This window comes from Dicentrarchus labrax, unplaced genomic scaffold, assembly GCF_905237075.1.
Source record: "Dicentrarchus labrax unplaced genomic scaffold, dlabrax2021, whole genome shotgun sequence".
Taxonomy (NCBI): domain Eukaryota; kingdom Metazoa; phylum Chordata; class Actinopteri; family Moronidae; genus Dicentrarchus; species Dicentrarchus labrax.
Window position 1 is genome coordinate 1,374,278 of NW_026136718.1, and position 19,519 is coordinate 1,393,796.

Below are 19,519 nucleotides of genomic sequence, written 5' to 3' on the forward strand. Positions count from 1 at the left end.
GTTACATACTTTCAGATTTAAAAACCGGACAGAGCCGAAGGCAGCAGAGAGTAGAATGACGAAGAGATTTCTATCAAATGTTTACGAGCAGTTGGTAGGTTTCTGGGAGTGGTTGTTTTACTCTCACTCTGACAATCAAAGTAGTCGTGAAGGTGTGTGAGGCTGCACACTCCCTAGAGAAGGGATTTGATTTACTTTTTGTGGTACAAGAAATGATCATTATTTGATTTATGTGAGGAAAAGGAAATACTACTGTTTATAGTAAATGACCACACGAAAGTGTCACAGATTTCATACTACAAATGTCTACAGAGCTAAGGTTACAATAATCCCAACAAAAAAGTGCACTCATGTATTTTTTTTATTGCGTATTTTATGATTACACATATACTTAGAGCTGACAAGCCATTTACTTCACTTCTGTAATTACTAAAATAAAATTGTCCTTTATAGAAAATTTGATGTCCACAACAATAAATCACATTTCTCTCACAACAGAAGATAATAATCACACTTTTTACCTCTACTCTTATTGTTCAATAAAGCTTCTTGTAAAATGTAAAGTCAAACAAAACATTAAATACAAAACAATTGAGTGGTTGATCAATGTTCCTCAACTACTATTTGGGAGCGCTAGGGCTCCTTGAATCAACCATGTATTTGAGAAAATAAGACATCGTTTATTTTTATTGTTAACAACTGTATTATTACATTTGTACAAAACAAAACCAAAAAAAAGTTTATCAAAGATTAAATGACAAATAAAAAACATACACAGCTATAGCTTCGGGATTTGTAGTTGACCCTGCAGTTTGTCTTACATTTCATGCCTCGTGCGCATGTGTTGCACTTTTTTGTACTCTTAACTATGTTATATTTTTACTTGCAGGTAAAGGAATGGGGCACACTTGGTGAATGTGCAACATCTGCAACAGACAACAAAACAACAAAACAAAAACCAATCAGAAAGTAGATAAAAAATGTTTATAAAAGATTAAAGACATTAAAAAAATATAAAAAACATACACACATAGCTAATACTACATGATTACTATTATTATTGCAATATGTATTGTTTATCGTTTGCTCATGGGTTTTTGTGGCTGGTATGTTTACTGGCCACCACACCTTATTTTCACTCTGTAGAGTTAATGTCTGTGCTTATGTTGCACTTCTTTGTACCAGCTACCTAGGTAAATGAAAAGGACACACTTGAATATGCCACATCTGCAACAGACAACAAAAACAAAAAAGCAAAAACCTCTCAGAAAGTAGATAACAAATGTTTCTAAATGATGAAATTCTATTAAAATACAAAAATATAAGACACACAGCTAGAGCTACAGGATGTCTGCAATCTGTCTTATTCATCATTTGCTTGTGTGTTTATGAAGTGTGTTTCAAATTCCACAGTGAGTCATTGGCTGCCACACCTAGTTGTCACTCTGTACAGTTCAAATCTCAGTGCTTGTATAGCACCTCTTTAATTTACTATCCTAGTTTTCATACTGGATATCATAAGCGAGGGGTCCATTAATGGCAAAACCAAGGTAGAAAGACACCTTTTCTGTACTGTAACCACTTCTTATACCAGCAATGAGAGCTGGGCGTACAGGGATTTTAATTGTTCCATAATTGGCAAACACCTCTCCTTGCTCAACGGTTCCACTGACTCGATGGAGGCGGTTGATAATTGCAATGTCTTTAAATATGTCTCCATTCCGCCAAAGTTGTGCCAAAGTGTCACGGCGCATCTTTTTAAAATTCTCATCCAGTTGTGGTTTAGAAACAAGTCTCTTGAGTCCCATTGCTTTCCCCAAGTAGAGGTGGGCAACTGTGCTCCTGTTTCTGAACAATGAAGTCAGGCGCTTGTGAGAGGAGTTTCGGATTGCTCTCACATATGCCCCAATATCTGTGTTTTCCCCAGGAGGCCAGAATAACAGCAGAGCCAGGTAGTATGGATCTGGGAAGGGATAGTGAAGTCCTACATCTTGCAGAGTTGTCAAAAGCAGAGCAGAGAGGTCACTGTGACTCTTCACATGTTTAGAGTTTGGTTTCAGAAGATAAAGAACTATGTTTGACAAAATGTAATTTACTGTTTCCTTTGTCTTTTGTTTTTTGTTGATAAATTGTTGTTGTTGTTGCAAGAATGCATAGCACTCAGTGATCCTCTCAATCTCTTCCGCAGGTTTGTCCAAATGCTGAAGAATACCTGTGAATGTATCTGCTTGGTTCTTCTCAAGAAACAATCTTTGTTCTTCAATATAAATTTTCAAATTGAGATTGGGATTGTATTGTCTTTCTTTTTTCATTTCCTCTGGTGAAGTACAAAACAGAGTTACGTACTTCTTGAAAAGCTCACAGACAGTCCAACGATTCTTTGAATCAAATTCAGAATTGTTGGGTTTTATATACATGAAGTAACTGTCGAGAATTTCAAAGGTTTCTTTTGCTTCAGTTTTCAAACCGAGAAGAAAATGTTCATATTCTTTGATGATCTCCACGTATCTGTTGTTGATCTCATTGCCTTCCTCATACATGCTAGTGATTGAGATTGTTTCTTTCAGAAAACTCTGCAAGTACCTCTTCTTCATTGGATTGCTTTCTTCAAAGAACGGCAATCTGCTCAATATCTCAAAGACCAGGAAAATAATTTCCAGCATACCCACATAGCCGTAAACATTGTATGAATTTCTGGGATAGTCATCCAACTCATCGTCAACAGCAGCTTCCTTCTCAAGTTCATCCACTGTATTTGCCAGCTCTTGAGCCCTTTTAAATGCTGCGATAGCATTATCTGCTATCTTAATGTTTGTGTTCAAGTCTTCTGGATTGTGTGATGTCTCCTGCTTTTCTCTGTCGATGTTAGATTTTAATTTACTTTTGTGAATCTGTCCAATTGTGTCATATGTGTATGGATTTTCTTTAATGTTCTTGGCTTTTTCAGCCCATTTTAGAGCTTCCGGGAAGTCACGGTCTTTGATGTACAGGTATCTTGCCAGAGCCTGAGGAATAGATGAACTTGTCACAAACCTGGATGATGCTTTCACAAAGATTTCTTGGACAGTTTGTCTCCCTTGCTGGTTGTGAATTTTGTCTACGAGAGGAGAAAATGGTTCTCTCTCATCTCCTTCTTTATTTGACAATAAAGTTGACTTGACTTGACTTGACTTGACTTTCCTGCACTGCCTTTCTATCAACATTTGTTTAATTGGGGGCATGAATCGGCTTTTGACAACTCCAACTCTGAAGAACAGATCACAGTGAAGGAGCTCCATAGTGATATCACTTACTTTCAAGTTGTACCTTTTCTCCAACTCTTCCAGACATGCAGGTGCTATGGCTTTATGAAGGATTCGGATTCCTTTGTATCCTCCCAGTTGTTCAACTGTGTCTATGATGAGAAAGTTTGAATATGGATTCATTTTGTCCAACACACTGTCCTCTTGCCTCTGAATCATGTTCAGTCCTAAAAAGTCTTCACAGAGTGAGAGAGAGATCTCAGATTCTGCTACATGGTTGTTAAGTAAGGCTAGAAAGGCAAACAGTTTGGCCTTCTTTGAGCTGAAATCAAAGTTCTCCAGTGTGTTACGAGCAAGATCTTTGATGTATACTTCATCAAAATTGCTTTTCAAGAACATGAAGCTGTAAAAGTTTTCAGGTTTTTCATGAGTTTCTTTGAGCTCATTGAGTTTCTTTTTAAACTCCTTCTGTTCTTCTGGTGTCAATGAAGCTTCTAAGTATTGACATTGTGCTGTTTTGAGCTTTCTGTATTGCTCCTTTGGGCTATGGGAACGAACACAGTTAAGAATGATGACTTTGCAGTTTGGGCCCTCATCCACATTTATGTGTAAGCTATCCTCTAATGCAGCTCTATGTATGCAGTTCACAAAATCGTGGGGATTCTCTGTTTCTTTTGAATCATCAACTAACAGTAAAACAGGAGATGGTGTCTCACTTTCAAGTTTCATGAGCCTTCTGACTTGGATGGCAACTTCCATCTTTGGCAGTGTGTTGTCTTTCAGCACAGCACATCTGAACTCTTTACGGAGATCCCACATCAAATTCTTTGCTAAGGTTGTACCACCACAGCCTGGATGATGAAACAGAGTGAGCAGAGCACAAATGTTTTTTGAATCTCTCAACTGATTTCTGATCATCTTCTTCACATTTTCATACTTGTCCCGCTTTACAAATGGCTTCTCTTTGTCTTTGTCACAGAAGTAGAAGTTCCACCATTTGACTTTTCCCCCTCTGTAGAATTCTTCCTCAACTTTGATTCTGATGTTATGAAACTCTGGACTGTTTTCATCATAAATGTTTTGACATTGATTAAGACATAAGATATCCAGGGCAGTCATTAAATCTTCATCCTTCTGTTTCAGGACAACAGCGCTGGATCCAGAAGAGGGAAGCAACCTTCCAGATGACTGACTGAATGGTCCCAGTGCCATTATAGTGCCATTGATCTCACTTAAGGTTAGTTCATATATGGATAGGTGGTCAATGTCAAAATCACACTTTTCTTGTATCATCTTCCTCCATTTGAAATATTTATTCGGAAGTTCACAAACGGTGATGATGTTTTCCTCTTCCTTGTGTTTTATGAAACACCTGAAGGTGTCAAAGACTGGGTCTTTCTCAGTTTCCACAGGTGAAAGTAGGAGGAAAATGATGTGCCTTCTTCCATGGAGAAGAACGTTCGGGTTGCAAATGAATGAAACTAACTGCTCTACATCTATGCAAGATTTCCTCAGCCAGTTCTTATAATCTAACTCCTTGTTCGAGTCGCTGTCAAGGTCTTGTCTACCATTGCAGAAGACCCAGCTGGTCTGTTGGTAGAGGTTAAGGTTTTTTATCACAGAGTCAGTCTGTCCTTGATACTGTGATGGGGTATGTAGATTGGCCACCCTTGACTCTCTGTAGGAATGACACACTCCCCTGGAGAACTAGAGTTGGGGTCAAAGTCTAACACACAAAACAGTTTCAGCTTATTCAAAAACTGGAGATACTGCACTTGTTCTGGACTGCTCTTGTTCATAACAACAACAAAACGGTCATAGTTATCCAGTGAATTCCCACCACAAGTTAACAAATTCTTTAGTTTGTCACCCTGGTTAGCTTCTTTCTTCAAAACTCCTTTTGAAAGATTCTGCTGCTCCTCTTGACCTGTATGAACAATACAATTAAGTTTTAAAAAGGTTCCGTGATTTCCTAAAACAGCTGGCCACATTATTTGATGTTTTGTCAAACAAATAGCAGGAAACAAAGCATTTGTTGGGGACTGTTTTCAGTGATGGATGAATCCACATTTGGTGCTCTGGTGAGTATTTCGGGCAGCAGGATGGTGTATGTGGGATTGACTCAAAATAAACTGTGTGTGTACATGGAAATGAAGCAATATGTCACTCGGTGCAGCAGTGTGGCTCACTGGTATGCCTGCATGATATGAGCAAAATCTGCTATGTGCAATAACAATGTTCAATATGGTGATGACAGTATGATTCTTGATAAATAAAGAAATAGTGAAGAGTGCATATTAGCTATACAGTTCTTATGTCAGCCTGGTTGTCTTTAAATTCAGAACTAGATAAGAATTTAATATTTTTAATAAAACTGTTGGTTCTAGAGCAGCAACTGTAATGTTTACACAACTGCAAAGTCACTATGGGAACTAATATCTCAATCTCACTGGAAACAAATCTAAAATGTTAATAAAATAAATATTCCTGACATGAAAATAATGAGTGAAGGGGCGCCCTCATGGCTCACCTGGTAGAGGTGGCACCGCATGTACTAAGGCTGAGTTCTTGCTGCAGTGGCCATGGGTTTGACTCTAACCTGTGCTTCTTTGCTGCGTGTCATCCCCTCTCTCTCCCCCCTTTACTGTCACTCTTCTTCTTCAGCTGTTACTATCGATCAGAGGCAATAAACCCCCCTAAAAAATATTTCAAGAAAGATGTAATGACGCTTTTGGTTGTTGGCTTGAAGATAGTTGATTGTCGACTTTTTTCTTTTGTGTCCTGTCCACTGCACAACTTTAGTGTGTGCAAGACCAATTAATTGTTTGAGTGAATAGTTTTGGTTTTTGTAATTTCAGAATGAGAATCAGAAATACTTTAATAATCCCAGGGGGAAATTACTTTGTGGATATAGTAATCACAAATACTTGTGTCAGCAAGCTAGGATAGAAAACATTAGAAAATTATGCAGATTATTGGGGGAAAAAAATGTTTACGTCATTGTTTGTCTTACCCATGTTCTTTTTCAGTTGACCAGCAAGCTCATTCTGCTGTATTCCCATCAGAATGTCTGTTGTGACTCGCAGAGCGTCCTTGCTTCCATAGTGGTCAGTCATTAACTGAGCAGTGTCCATAGTGTCCCTGCCCTCCACTCTACTCCGAGAAATAGGTTTATACTTGGATGTTCTATATTCTTTTAAATTAAATTGAAACTTTTTTAGGTCATCTTTTGAAAGGTTTTCTAGGGTTTCCTGGATCTCCACAGTGCTCTTAGGTGTATCTGGTAGGACTGTGGTCTGCAGGAACAAACAAGTAAATATTTAGTGTAGACTTAACACTTTATTCACTGTCTATAGTTTCTAAACATCCTGAATGTTATGGCTTTATGCGTTCTAAAAGTGAACTAACAAAATAGTTTGCTTCATATCAAAAGGCTCCATTAACAGGCTGGATACAATCATTTATTTTATTCTGTGATTAATAAAACATCTTACCGGCCTGGTTTCTTTTCTCCTGGCTTCCAGGTTCTCTGGCTTTGGCTGCTTCTCTGAAGCTTTCTTGAATGGCTGAGTCTCATTTTCCACTGATCTGTCTGTTTTTGATTTAGTTTTGTTGTAAGATTCTGGTTGTATGGTTGCTATGGCCTGAGCCAGACTCTGCTCAGGTTGAATGGTTTTTGGAGCCTCTTTTTGGTCCGTTTTGGTGTGAAGAATGGGTTGCAGTGTTGGCTCTGGTTTCTTGTTCAGCTTACGAAGTTCTGCCAGAATCTTTACTGCAGGACCACTTTTTACATCCAGATCCAGAAGATCCTGCTTCTTGAAGCACACAAGGCAATCCCCTGACACATCTTCCTCTTGAAGCCTTTCTGCATATTTGCTATATATGTTCACATGCTGCAGTAACCACTGGTTCACTTGCTCCTTGGTCCAGTTTTCTACATATGCTGGGAACTGTGATTCATGCGGTAAACCTTCTTTCAGACTTTCTAAGTAGGATGTAATTTTGACAGCAGGGCCATGTTTAATTCCCAAGTCCAATATGTCTGTCTTCTCAAAGTCAACTAAAGAGTCTCCTGACACTTCCTCTTCAGAGAATCTGTTAGCACAAGTCTCATGAACTTTGACCTCTGTCATCAGCCACCTGTGGACATCTGCTTTGGTCCATGTTTCAATCGGAGGAGCTGGCTCTGTTGAGCGTTTCATTTCGGATCAGCTAAAATTTAAACAGTATATAAAGGAAAAGTAAGAACATATGGCAAATTGCCTTATGAAGATGTCAAAGTTGTAAAAAATGTAAAATCAGACTCCAGACCCTGAACCCTCTTAATTCATTTAGTCTGACAACATATTAAAGGGGAACTCCGGCAGATTTTTACCCAAGTCTTGATCGCTAGATGTCATGAGTACTGTCGATAGGAAAAACAACGACCAAAACCGGTGCTGGCAAACTGGAGTTCTTGCAGCTAATGGCCAGAGCTCCCACTTAGCTAAAATACACTTCTTCATAACCTAAAGAGTGCCTCTTGCTCCTCTTAACAGATACAAAATGCAATTAAAATGTCTTTGCAACATGATCAGGGCCCTTACGTGACAACAACATGCGTTTTCAACTCATACATTGTGCAGAAACCGTTTAAATTCAAAGTTTACAAGTGCTGTCACCTACCTGTTTTTCCATTGCGCGCTTCACCGTAAGCCCAGAAGAGTCGATCACGGAGGTCATGCCTTTGTTTATTTCTCCCTCAAAAATGTCAATGTCTTTACATGCTATGCTACGATCTGCACCCTACAACTTCCTGCAACAACTGAATTCCCACGGGACTTGTGGAAGCCATCCACGGTGTGGAAGCCATCCACGGAGACGATCTGGTCCGTAATGTCCCTGTGCAGCCATGTCTCAGTGAAACAAGGGATTATTGGTGAGAACATGGCGGATGCTGGCGCACCTTGGCTGCCGCTCCGTCTCCGACAATAGTCTACGATAAAGTTTTTGTCTCTTGACCTACGCCTCACCACACCAGATAGTCTGGTTTGGCAGTCCTCTGAAATTGGAGAGCAAACAGATTCACTGCTATCTATCTGCTTCGTACCTGTGAAGTCCTCCCACCGTCCTGCTAGCTCCTGCTAGCTACAGGATCCCCGGGACTTCGGCATAGCCTCATCGCCCTGCCACAGGGGTGGCCATTCCTGCGGTCTTTCCCTGCCATCTTCTCTGCCAGCTCGAGCCCACCTGCCCGTCCTGCCAGGATCTTTCCATCCCGGTGTGGTCGGCTTTACTGGGCTTTGGCTTTGGCTTCATCCGCTGGCCACCACCGCATCAGGCTGACAACCTCCTCTCCCTACCTGGACCCCCTGGCTAGCAGGCCGGCGGCCCCTCTCTTCCTCATCGGATTATCCCGTCCTCCCGGGATCTTTCCGTCCCGGTGTGGTCGGTTCTGTCGGGCTCCGGCTGGCTTCCTCCGCTGGCCACCACCGCATCGAGCTGACGACCTCCTCTTATCACCGGGTCCTCTAGGTTAGCAGGCCGGGGGCCACTCTCCTCATCGCCTCATCATCGGACCACAGATCGCCTGCTGCTGTTATGCTGTGGATCACCCTGTGGATTCTTCTGGAGTACATGATACGGCTCCGTCCACAGACACCTGGCTCATGGTCACAAGCTAGCACTAGCTCCGTGCTAGCGCTCCACACCTGGATCATGCCGCCGCTGTACTCCATCTCCGTCCTCCATTCACTCAACAACCATCAGCGCCCGGACTGCACCGACATCCTCTGTGAAACTGGACTACTTCGCCGTCCTCCACACAGAGGCTCTGGTCGCATGTTCATTTACAACTGTTCAACTCCTAACTCTATCCCATCCATCTGGTCCTGCTCACGCACCGCAACTTCCTCATTACGTCATCACAACAACGACATGTGCACCTATCTAATCTCCGCCCCCTTCCTCGGTCCTCTCAACCCTTCACGAAGCAACGTCACCTGAAACTGGCTTTGCTCAACACCCGCTCACTTAACAATAAAAGTCTCATTCTGAATGAATTCATAACTGACAATAACCTGGATTTCCTCTGTATCACTGAAACCTGGCACAAACCTCTGGACTACTTTTTGCTCAACCAGACCACACCCACCAGATACACTTACATTGACAAACCCCGACCTGAGGGGCGGGGAGGTGGTGTAGCAGCAATCTACAGGAACGACATCAAAACATCCACCATCTCCATCCCTGCTGCTCACTCCTTTGAACACCTCACTTTCAAACTCTCTGGTCCCACTCCTCTGGTCACTGCCATCATCTACCGCCCCCCAAACCAAACCCCTCCTTTCTCACCGACTTCTCTGACTTTCTAACTCATCTCACCTTCCGTTCTTCTTCTGGGAGATTTCAACATCCACATTGACAATGACTGCAAATCTGCCACTGAATTTCTGGAACTACTACACTGCTTCAACTTCACCCAACACGTCAACTTTCCCACCCACAGCCGTGGTCACATCCTGGATCTTGTCTGCTCCACTGGTCTCACCTTACATCACCTCTCCAGCCTCAACCTCAACATCTCCGACCACCTGGCAATCATCACAGACATTGACATCCCCATTCCCACCATTAAGGATAAACGGACAATATCTTTCAGAAACCTCAAATCCATCTCCCCCCTTCAGCTCTTACTACCTCTCTTGCAAGTAAAATATCTTCCTCCCCCCACCGCTGACTGACAACCCCTCTGACCTCACCAAGTTCTACAACGAAACACTCTCCTCCTGTCTCCATCAGCTGGCCCCCATTAAAACCAAAACCGTCTCATTCACCCACTCTGCCCCCCTGGTACACTTCTGAACTGCACAAAATGAAGTCACGCAAACGACAACTTGAAAGACTTTACAAGAAAACCGGTTTAACTGTTCATCTCCAAACTTTTACAGACTACCTCCTGCAGTACAAGGATGCCCTCAACACCACCCGGTCCACCTACTACTCTCACCTCATTCACGCTGGCTCCACCAACCCCAAGGCTCTGTTTTCTACAGTAAATAAACTCCTCAAGCCCAGCGACAATACCTCCAAGTCATTCACCACTGACAAATGCAACTCCTTTCTTTCATTCTTTCAATCAAAAATCGACACCATTTATAACAATTTGTCCCCCCGCTCCTGCCCCCACAGCCTGCAATCCCACTCCTTCATCTGCTCCTCCCCCCTTCGCCTCTCAGCCTCTGTCTCAGTTCTGCCCCGTGTCACCAGGGGAGCTGCCCAAAATCATGACAGGCATGAAAACCACTACATGTGTCCTGGATCCTATCCCATCTCACCTCATCAAGGACTCTTTACCAGCCATCTCCACACTCATCACAGAAATCATCAACTCCTCTCTCAAGTCCGGCTCAGTCCCCCGCTCACTCAAATTGGCTGCTGTCACTCCCATCCTCAAAAAACCTGGACTCAACCCTGACATCATGTCTAACTTTTCGCCCATCTCCAATCTTCCTTTTCTGTCCAAAATACTGGAACGTATTGTCGCCACACAACTCAAAACCCACCTCTGCTCAAATGAACTGTTCGAACCATTTCAATCCGGTTTCCGCCTCCCAACACAGCACCGAAACAGCCCTCCTGAAAGTCACCAACGACATCCTCCTCTCCGCTGACTCCGGCCACCTCACCATCCTTATCCTCCTGGACCTCACTGCAGCCTTTGACACCATCAACCATAACATTCTCCTCTCCCGTCTTGAGTCCTCTCAGCATCACTGGCACTGCACTTTCCCTGGCTCAAATCTTACCTCACAGACCGACAACAATTTATCCATATCAACAACTGCACCTCCTCCACTGCTCCCCTGTCCCAAGGCGTCTCCCAGGGTTCGGTGCTTGGTCCTCTCCTCTTCATACTCTACCTGCTACCCATTGGCAACATCATTCGCCACCATGGTCTCCACTTCCACTGTTATGCCGTCCAGCTTTATATCTCTACCAAATCCATCACCCGGCCACTCACTCCACTCTCTCCAACTGCCTCACCGACATCAAATCCTGGATGCATTCCAACTTTCTCAAACTCAACTGTGACAAATCAGACCTCATCATTATCGGCCCCAAATCCCTCACCAAAACCACAGACAGTTTCCACCTCACCATTGACAACTCCACCCTGTCTCCATCCCCCCACAGTCGCAACCTCGGAGTCATCTTTGACAATAACCTCTCCTTTGAACATCACATAAACCAAATCACGAGAACTGCCTTCTTTCATCTCAAGAACATTGCCCGTCTTCGCCCATCACTCTCCTTCTCTGCTGCTGAAACCCCTCATCCACGCCTTCATCACCTCCAGAATCGACTACTGCAACAGCATCCTCTATGGCACACCATCCAAAACTCTAAATAAGCTACAGTACATTCAAAACTCCGCTGCACGTATGCTCACCCACACCCGCACCCGTGATCACATCACTCCCGTCCTCCAGAACCTCCACTGGCTCCCAGTTCCACAGCGCATTCAGTTCAAAATCCTCCTCCTTACACACAAAGCCCTCCATAACCAGGCTCCTTCCTACCTCACTGACCTGCTCCATCGCCACAATCCATCCCGCAGCCTCCGCTCATCTGAAGCAAACCTCCTGACTCCTCCACCCCCGGACCAAGCACCGAACCTGGGGGCGACAGAGCGTTCTCTGTAGCTGCCCTCCCTCTGGAACTCTCTCCCCAAACACATCCGTGACTGTACCGACCTTCCAACATTCAAATCACTGACAAAAACTCACCTTTTTAAAATTGCTTTAATGTTTAGCTAAGTCTGATGTGTTTTAATGTTTTACTATTTGATGTTGTTTGGCTGCTTTTATGTTTTGTTTTTTTTTTTTTTTATGTAAAGTGTCTTTGAGTATTTAGAAAAGCGCTTATAAATAAAATGTATTATTATTATTATTATTATAAACACATCAGACTGCACTCACGGTACTCCGCAAAGGGACCCTCTCCATAAGCCCGTCCCGTCTCGACGCTCCTCTCATTCACAGACGTTGCTTCCCTCCTCTGCATCCCCCGGTGTGTTTTTCTCTGGTCTGGCCACTACGCCAGCCGGAATTAGCGCGATCAGCTGTTCTCTGGAGTGAATAAAGGCGGCGTGTCCCAGTGGAAGCGGCATAATAAAAACAACACGTAGAAAAGCACGAAAACTCTCTGAAAACGACCTTGTTAGAGAGGACAGGACTTCACAGAGTTACAGTGAAGAAACAAGAACGAACAAAAGAATAAAAGTTAAGAAAGTTAAAAAACGCGAACTCAAAGGCTGGAGCAACGCAACAGGCAGCATGCAGCTTTCGAGTATGCGCACATGAAAACTTTTAAGTCCCGTGGGAATTCAGTTGTTGCAGGAAGTTGTAGGGATCGGAGGAGCGTAGCCTGTGAAGACATTGACATTTTTGAGGGGGAAAAGTTTTCGTCGCAAAGGTATGACCTCCGTGATCGACTCTTCTGGGCTTTTGGTGAAGCGAGTGATGGAGAAACAGGTAGGTGACAGGACTTGTAAACTTTGAATTTAAATGAGTAGAAAACGCATGTTGTTGTCATGTAAGGGCCCTGAACATGTTGGACAGACATTTTAATTGCATTTTGTGTCTGTTAAGAGGAGCAAAAGGCACTCTAGGCTATGCCCCCAAGAAGTGTATTTTAGCTAAGTGGGAGCTCTGGCCATTAGCTGCAAGAACTCCAGTTTGCCAGCACCGGTTTTGGTCGTTGTTTTTTCTATCGACAGTACTCGGTGACATCTAGCGATCAAGACTTGGGTAAAAATCTGCCAGAGTTCCCCTTTAACATTTGCCAGTCAGCCAATTTGTTGTTGCAGAGAATCACTAACATTTTGATTAATCATCGACGTCCATTATTAAGGAAAAATCAAAAATTTTGACTTGTTTCACCTTCTCAAATTTGAGCATTTTCTGCCTTTATCTTTGGGTTTTGATGTTAGTCTCTCATCTGGGCTACTTTAGAAACCAGGTGGTTCAAGATGGCAGCCTCTTTGGAGGGACCTGCCCTCCTGTAGTTAAAAACAGCTCATTATAAGGTAACAAAAATGCAACAATTCCTATATTTAGGTGATTGGACGCTAATTAAAACCTACCTACCTATGAATATTGAACGCCTATTAAAACCTACCTATCTATGAATATTATATTCCATTTCTGACAATAGATCCTTCTAAATGTTACACACTGGACCTTTAAGGGATGTGAGCTAAAGGTACAGTTCTCCTCAGCTTGATGGAGTGTTTTTGTGTCTTTCAGCTCAGTATTTTGGTTTTGTGGCCCCCAACTTTGATTGTCTCACTGATCACATCAGCACATTTTAAGTAGCATTCAGCTGTTATCAGCTACAACATTCTAAAACCCAGCACCGTAAAAAGACACCATTAGAGACTAACTTCTAAAGAAAGTGAAGCATTCAGCAGCTAAAGAGGCAGACATTTCTCTTGAAGTTGGAAGTAATAAATTCTGCTCATTACTGTAAGTCATTTTGTGTGTACTTTTTGAAATTCACTTTGAGTAAATTTTATTTTAAGTATTGTACTTCACTATAGAAGACACTGAGGAGGAGTACACGTGGCACCAGTCAGAAGGTGGCACAGACTGAATGTAACTTATGTTATTCAGGCATTCAGAAGGAAACCACCTGTTGGAAGAAAACAGTATTCATTTACTTCCAGGTAGCTATGGCTGGGATAGTCTCAAACACCAACCAGAAAAAAAGGACTGTGCTGAATCCAGCAATGATTGATATGTAACTGTAGCATGTATTGTTAGTGGTCTACATTAAGAAATGTATGATGTGTGCCATCAAAATAAAAAGGCTTGTCTGAGGTCAATCTAGGGACTACAAAATACACTTGTACCAGATACTTTATGGAAATTGTGGAAATTCTTTGACTTAAATAAATGTTGTGGATGCAATTAGAAATAATCTGCACTAGTATGTGGTAGTATGTCTTAAGACAGTGAGTCATTTAAATTAAAGTTAAAGGGAGTAATGGATTAGATGTAATGGAGCTTTGTGATCAGGATATTAAAAATAGAAGGTAACTCATGGATTACAGTCACAGAAAAAAGACGTAATCAGATTACAGTTTACCCATGTGCCTTCTAGGGTGTGTCCTTCAATACTACATTAGTCCTGCTAGCCACATTGTCTCTTGCTGACACATGCTGACACCAAGTTGAACAGACAAACCTACAATAGAAACAGTAAAACAAAACTTACGGCTTCCGAGTTTGAAGACAGGTCACAGACAGCCGGTATCAATCCATCCTGGAGCTTGAACCATTACCGGACCTTGATGATAAAGCAGTCCAAAGTACAATGCATAAACAAACAGTATCAACTTCGGTTACTGCTAATGCAACTGAACATTTTCTACCGCTGTAGCTTAACATTTAAAGCATTTAACTGGCGAAGCACAAGTAAACTTTTCTTATACAGTAGTGGTCACAGGAAAATGCAATTGTCATTGAGCTCTGATCCTGGTCTGATCAAACGGATCACTGATACAAAATGTCAGTTTTCTGAAGAGGTTTAAATTATGTTTATGTTTGAATTATAATCATTGAATTATAATTATAATATATAATAATTATATAATTATTAATCATAATTATAAATCGTTATGTTTACAATTAAACATACATCAATGTGTGAATTACATTTTATATACATTTAATGTGTGACTGTTAATAGAAAGTAGAAGATAGAAGTTTGAAAGACCACCATGTCCTCCCTCAGTTAAAGTCACAGATTTGTAATGAAGGTCAATCTTACCGTGTGTCTGTCCGTCTGTGTGTCTCTCCTCAGTGAGAACTGAACTGGTACAACCTGTTTCCTTGTTGGTCTCAGGTGATGTCATTCAGGGGCGGAGCTTTGTCAGCTCACTGCTGTGTCTCATTTTAAAGGGAAATGATCCATCACACTGCTCTCAGATCGCATCACAAAGAAAACAACCAGAGCAAATTCACTTTCACTCGTATTTCTTATTGCACGTTCTAGTAAGATATTTCAAATAATTTACTGGTTTATCAATAATTAAATTTAACAGTTTTCTGGTATTTTACAAATATTTTTTGGGGTAAATTTCATTTAAAAGCCTTGTTCTTAGTCTTTCTCACCGTCCTGGAAAACACTGCAGCCAGTTCGGTTTGTTATAGTGTACCGCGCTCCTGGACCGTACTTTTCTATCTGAATTCTCAGAGTTTTTATCAAGTTTAGTCCTTAAATCAGATTCAATTCAATTCAGTTCAATTCAATTGTATTTGTATAGCGCCAATTCATAACAGAAGTTATCTCAGGATACTTTTCAAATAGAGCAGGTCTAGACCGAACTCCTTATACCATTATTTACAGAGACCCAACAGTACCACCATGAGCAAGACCTTGGAGACAAGGGCAAGGAAAAACCATGGTAACGTATGTAACCACGGTTCTGCGAGTCTCAGATGACCGCCAGAGGCGGTGCTTTCAGCACCTGGATATCCATTGCACACATGTGCAGGTTGACTGTTTGTATCAACAAAGTCACCTGTGACCTGGGTGACGTATGCCCTGTGCCTCGGCACAAAGGGCAGGCCCACCCAGGAAGTGACCGCTTGGCAATCTTCTCGTGGATATTCCGAGTAACTGCCGAGCTCTGGCGATCATCCGAAACTCATAGAACCGCGGTTACATACGCAACCATTCTATTTCGTTTCTACTGACCGGCAGAGGCGGTGCTTTCAGCAACTGGATGGCTAATATCAACAAAGTCAGGAGGAATTGTTACCTGCCTGTTAGGGATGCTGTGAAAGGTGTAGGAAGTACCGCAGCAGCCACTGGGTTATGTGGTAAGGGCTTGGATGACCACTGCACTTGTAAGCATGGCCGATGGTCTCGGCTATCCATCTTGACAACGGCTGTTTGGACGGGGCAAGGCCCCGTCTTGGCCCTGTATGACAGACAAACAATGCGTCTGACTGCCCGATTTGGGTGGTCCTCTGAAGATAAATCCTAAGTGCCCGTACAGGGCACAAAAGCTCAGCGCTCAACCCCAGTTCAGACCCCTGATCTCAGGGTTCAAAGGCTGCCAGCCTAAGAGGATGGTTGATGTATGAGGACACAAAGGTCTTTGGGAGAAAAAAGGGGTTTGGACATAAGGTTACTCCTGTACATTGGATGCCAATGCAGACACTCTCCGTTTATGGAAAAGGCATGTAGCTCTCTTACCCGCTTTGCTGACGTAATGGCCAAGAGAAAGGCTGTCTTCACGGACAGCCAGTTCAACTCTATACCCCCCAGGGGTTCAAATGGGGGTTTGCCCAGTGCACGCAAAACAAGGGGCAAGTCCCAGGAGGGCACTGGGTTTCGCCGAGGAGGCCTCAATCGCTGAGCCCCCTTTAGGAAGCGGGTCACCAGAGTGTGGGATCCAATTTTCACCCCCTCCACTCTATTTTGCATAGATGAGATGGCGGCAATATACGCCCTGATTGTGGAGGCTGCGTGGCCTGGATCAAGGAGTGACTGGAGAAAACTGAGTATACCAGGTATGGAGCATTGTGTTGGCTCCTGATTTTGAGCTTGGCACCACTTGGCAAAAAGCTTCCACCTATTAGCACAGAACACATTGGTGGAGGGTGCCCGGGAACTGTGAATAGTCCGCACCACTGCTCGCTCACAGAGCCCTAGCAATGGCTCTGGCCCTTCAGAGAAGTTTCAGCCGAGATGGGTTCGGGTGCCAGATTTGGTCGCCAAACTGTGAGAGGAGATCCATTCTCACCGGAAGGCACCAAGGCTCTCCCTGTAGAAGTTGGTGAAACTCTGGAAACCATACTCTTCCTGGCCATCTGGGGGCTGTTAGCAGTATCTCGTGTCCCGCTGCAGACACCCTGTCCAGTGTTGGCAATATTAATGGCAGAGGCGGGAAAGCGTACAGCAGTTGCCTGGGCCATGCGTGTGCCAGAGCATCTTGGCCTAGGGGACTTGGTTCCCTGAAAGAAAACCAGAGGGGACAGTGTGGTGTTGCCTGGGAGGCAAAAAGATCCACTTCTGCCTCGCCGTGGTCAGGGGACACAGACAGTCTCTATGGGGTTTTGGGTGAGTGACTGTTCTAATGGAAGCGCAGAGAAGTGTGTAAGACAGCAGCTCTCAACTAAACATTTCAAATTGTTCTTAAAATTACATTAATAAACTCAAAATTATTACATCAAAATCAAATATTCAATATTAAATAATCATATACATTCTCACTCAATTGTTGGATCGTGCCTCTTCCTTTGAAGGAATCACCTCCCACTTTGCCTTAGCTGAGCCCTTTATCTTCCATTTTGTAGCAGCTCTCCACACCCAGGCAATGACTGACTAGTAATCTTCTATCTTCTCGGTTCAACAAGTTGCTTAATTGCTGAACCAGCTGGAGCTCTCCGGATCAGAGCTGTAGTCTCTGGAATTGTTAAAAGATTCTCAGGTTCCTCATCATCTTGTGGTGTGCTACTTGGTGCTCTGTTTGTTTGACTTCTGGTCAGTGCTGCTGAGAAGGCCTTTCTTTGGAGTTTATTTATGCCCTCCTTGGCACCTGCTGCAATCACTCCGGCTGATTTCTTCCTCAGGAGTTGCTCCTCTTGTTATAATATCAGAGATGTTTAGCTCCCCTGGGTTCCACCACCAGTCCTTAAAAGATCCAGCCTTCTGAATTTCACCAACCCTGTTCGTGAGGAAAGTCTGGTATCCGTAGCTGTCTCGCTGAATAGCTCCCAACATGGTCTGACTATCCAGGAGGTGGGACCATGGCTCTATCTCCATTCGGCTGTGCTTTCCTCCTCAGGCGGGCTGCAAAGACTACACCACAGGTTTCTGCTTTAACAGGTTCCCCTTTTTGATCTAGTGGTGTAAGCTTTGCCTTGGATTCAACCAGTCTGACCTTGATGCCTTGCTCGGTCTCTGAAGTACACCACAGCACCCTAGTTTTTGTCACTTCCATCAGAGAATGTTATTCCACAGGGTTTTCCAACCCAGTCAGCTGTGTGAGGCTTCTGTGGAAGGTGACTTGGCCAAGACGCACATACTCTTCAAACAGCTTGATTGCTTCCTCCCTTAGGCTATCAGAAAGCGGTTTGTCCCAAGTGTCTCAGGTCAGACTTCCTCCTCCAGCCTCCTGGAATGCTCTCCTGACAAGTATGGCTCCTTTCTGTTTAACAGATGTGATTAGGCCAATTGGGTCATAGAGACCAGCTACTTGGCTTAGTAGTTCTCTTCTGGTTAGCTGATTAGGAGCCTTTTCTCTTACTTCTCCCTCCTGGAGGTCTTGGCCTACTCTCATTTTCATGGGGTCGGTCATGAAGGCAAACCAGTCTTTCTTTATGGTGTTAGGTAGCTTGCTTTCTATGGACTTGGTTACCAGCGGGTTCTTGAAGGCACCTATGTTTCCGAGCTCCGTGATGTCTGCCTTTCTTGGTGGATGTGCTCTCAAGATGGGAATCTTATGCAGTTCTTAAATTATTTCTAAGGCAATTGTGGACTTATTTCCAAACCTATTCTCCAGCACTCTGGACATGTCTTCAGCACAGTTGTGAAACCCTGGTTGTACAGATTTTTTCATCCACACTGTCCAAAAGTTGCATCTTTTCACTTCCACAGAGCCAGTTCCCCTGCTTTTGCAGGCTTTCCCTGTCTTTCCTCCATCTGTTGAAATTTCTTTTACAGCCATGAAATTTGGGCAGACTTGTCGACTTTATCCTCACAATGGGTGTGGTCTGTGCTGCTAAAGTGGCCACCATGTTTGTCGCTGCTGCCACTGATGCACTTTCCTCCTATGTAATACTTTGTGCCATGACAAACTCTCCTCTTCTTGCTCTAAGCTTGTTCCTGGCTGCTTTTAAATCCTTCACCCGGCCTTCTAGATCAGCTTTTTCTGTTGCTGGAATCCACATCTCCCACACTTCTAGGCTTTTAGTTGCCCCCTGGACCAGCTTCACCATGAAAGTCAGTTGCATTTCATAGCCATCCCTAGTTTTAACTCAACAATTGGCTTCTGTCAGAGTGTAAAAAAAACCCACTCATTGTTTTAATCACACTGGACCTTGTTCTATCATATGGCATTGATATTGAACATTTAATAGTCTTCCTACAAATCCTTTTCTATCTGAACATTATTTAATAACTTTTGAATTCTTATTGATAGACTACAAGCCATTAGGGAAAAACATTTTTCGCAGATGTCTATCTGATAATGCTGAAGCTAAATTTCACAATTAAAT

General features: G+C 43.2%; 2 protein-coding genes across 2 annotated transcripts in view; both read right to left on the minus strand.

Annotated features, from left to right (window-relative positions):
- The window catches only part of LOC127350631 (protein NLRC5-like), a 151,624-nt gene that overhangs the window by 84,491 nt on the left and 47,614 nt on the right, over positions 1–19,519 (minus strand). The window lies entirely within an intron of this gene.
- Positions 4,771–15,127, minus strand: LOC127349755 (uncharacterized). The gene is made up of 5 exons (XM_051375637.1): positions 15,060–15,127; positions 14,505–14,576; positions 6,737–7,454; positions 6,256–6,538; positions 4,771–5,169 (listed from the first exon to the last, which is right to left on the minus strand). The coding sequence occupies exons 3-5, from the start codon at positions 7,442–7,444 to the stop codon at positions 4,859–4,861; spliced, it is 1,302 nt and encodes a 433-aa protein (XP_051231597.1). The 5' UTR covers positions 7,445–7,454; positions 14,505–14,576; positions 15,060–15,127; the 3' UTR covers positions 4,771–4,858.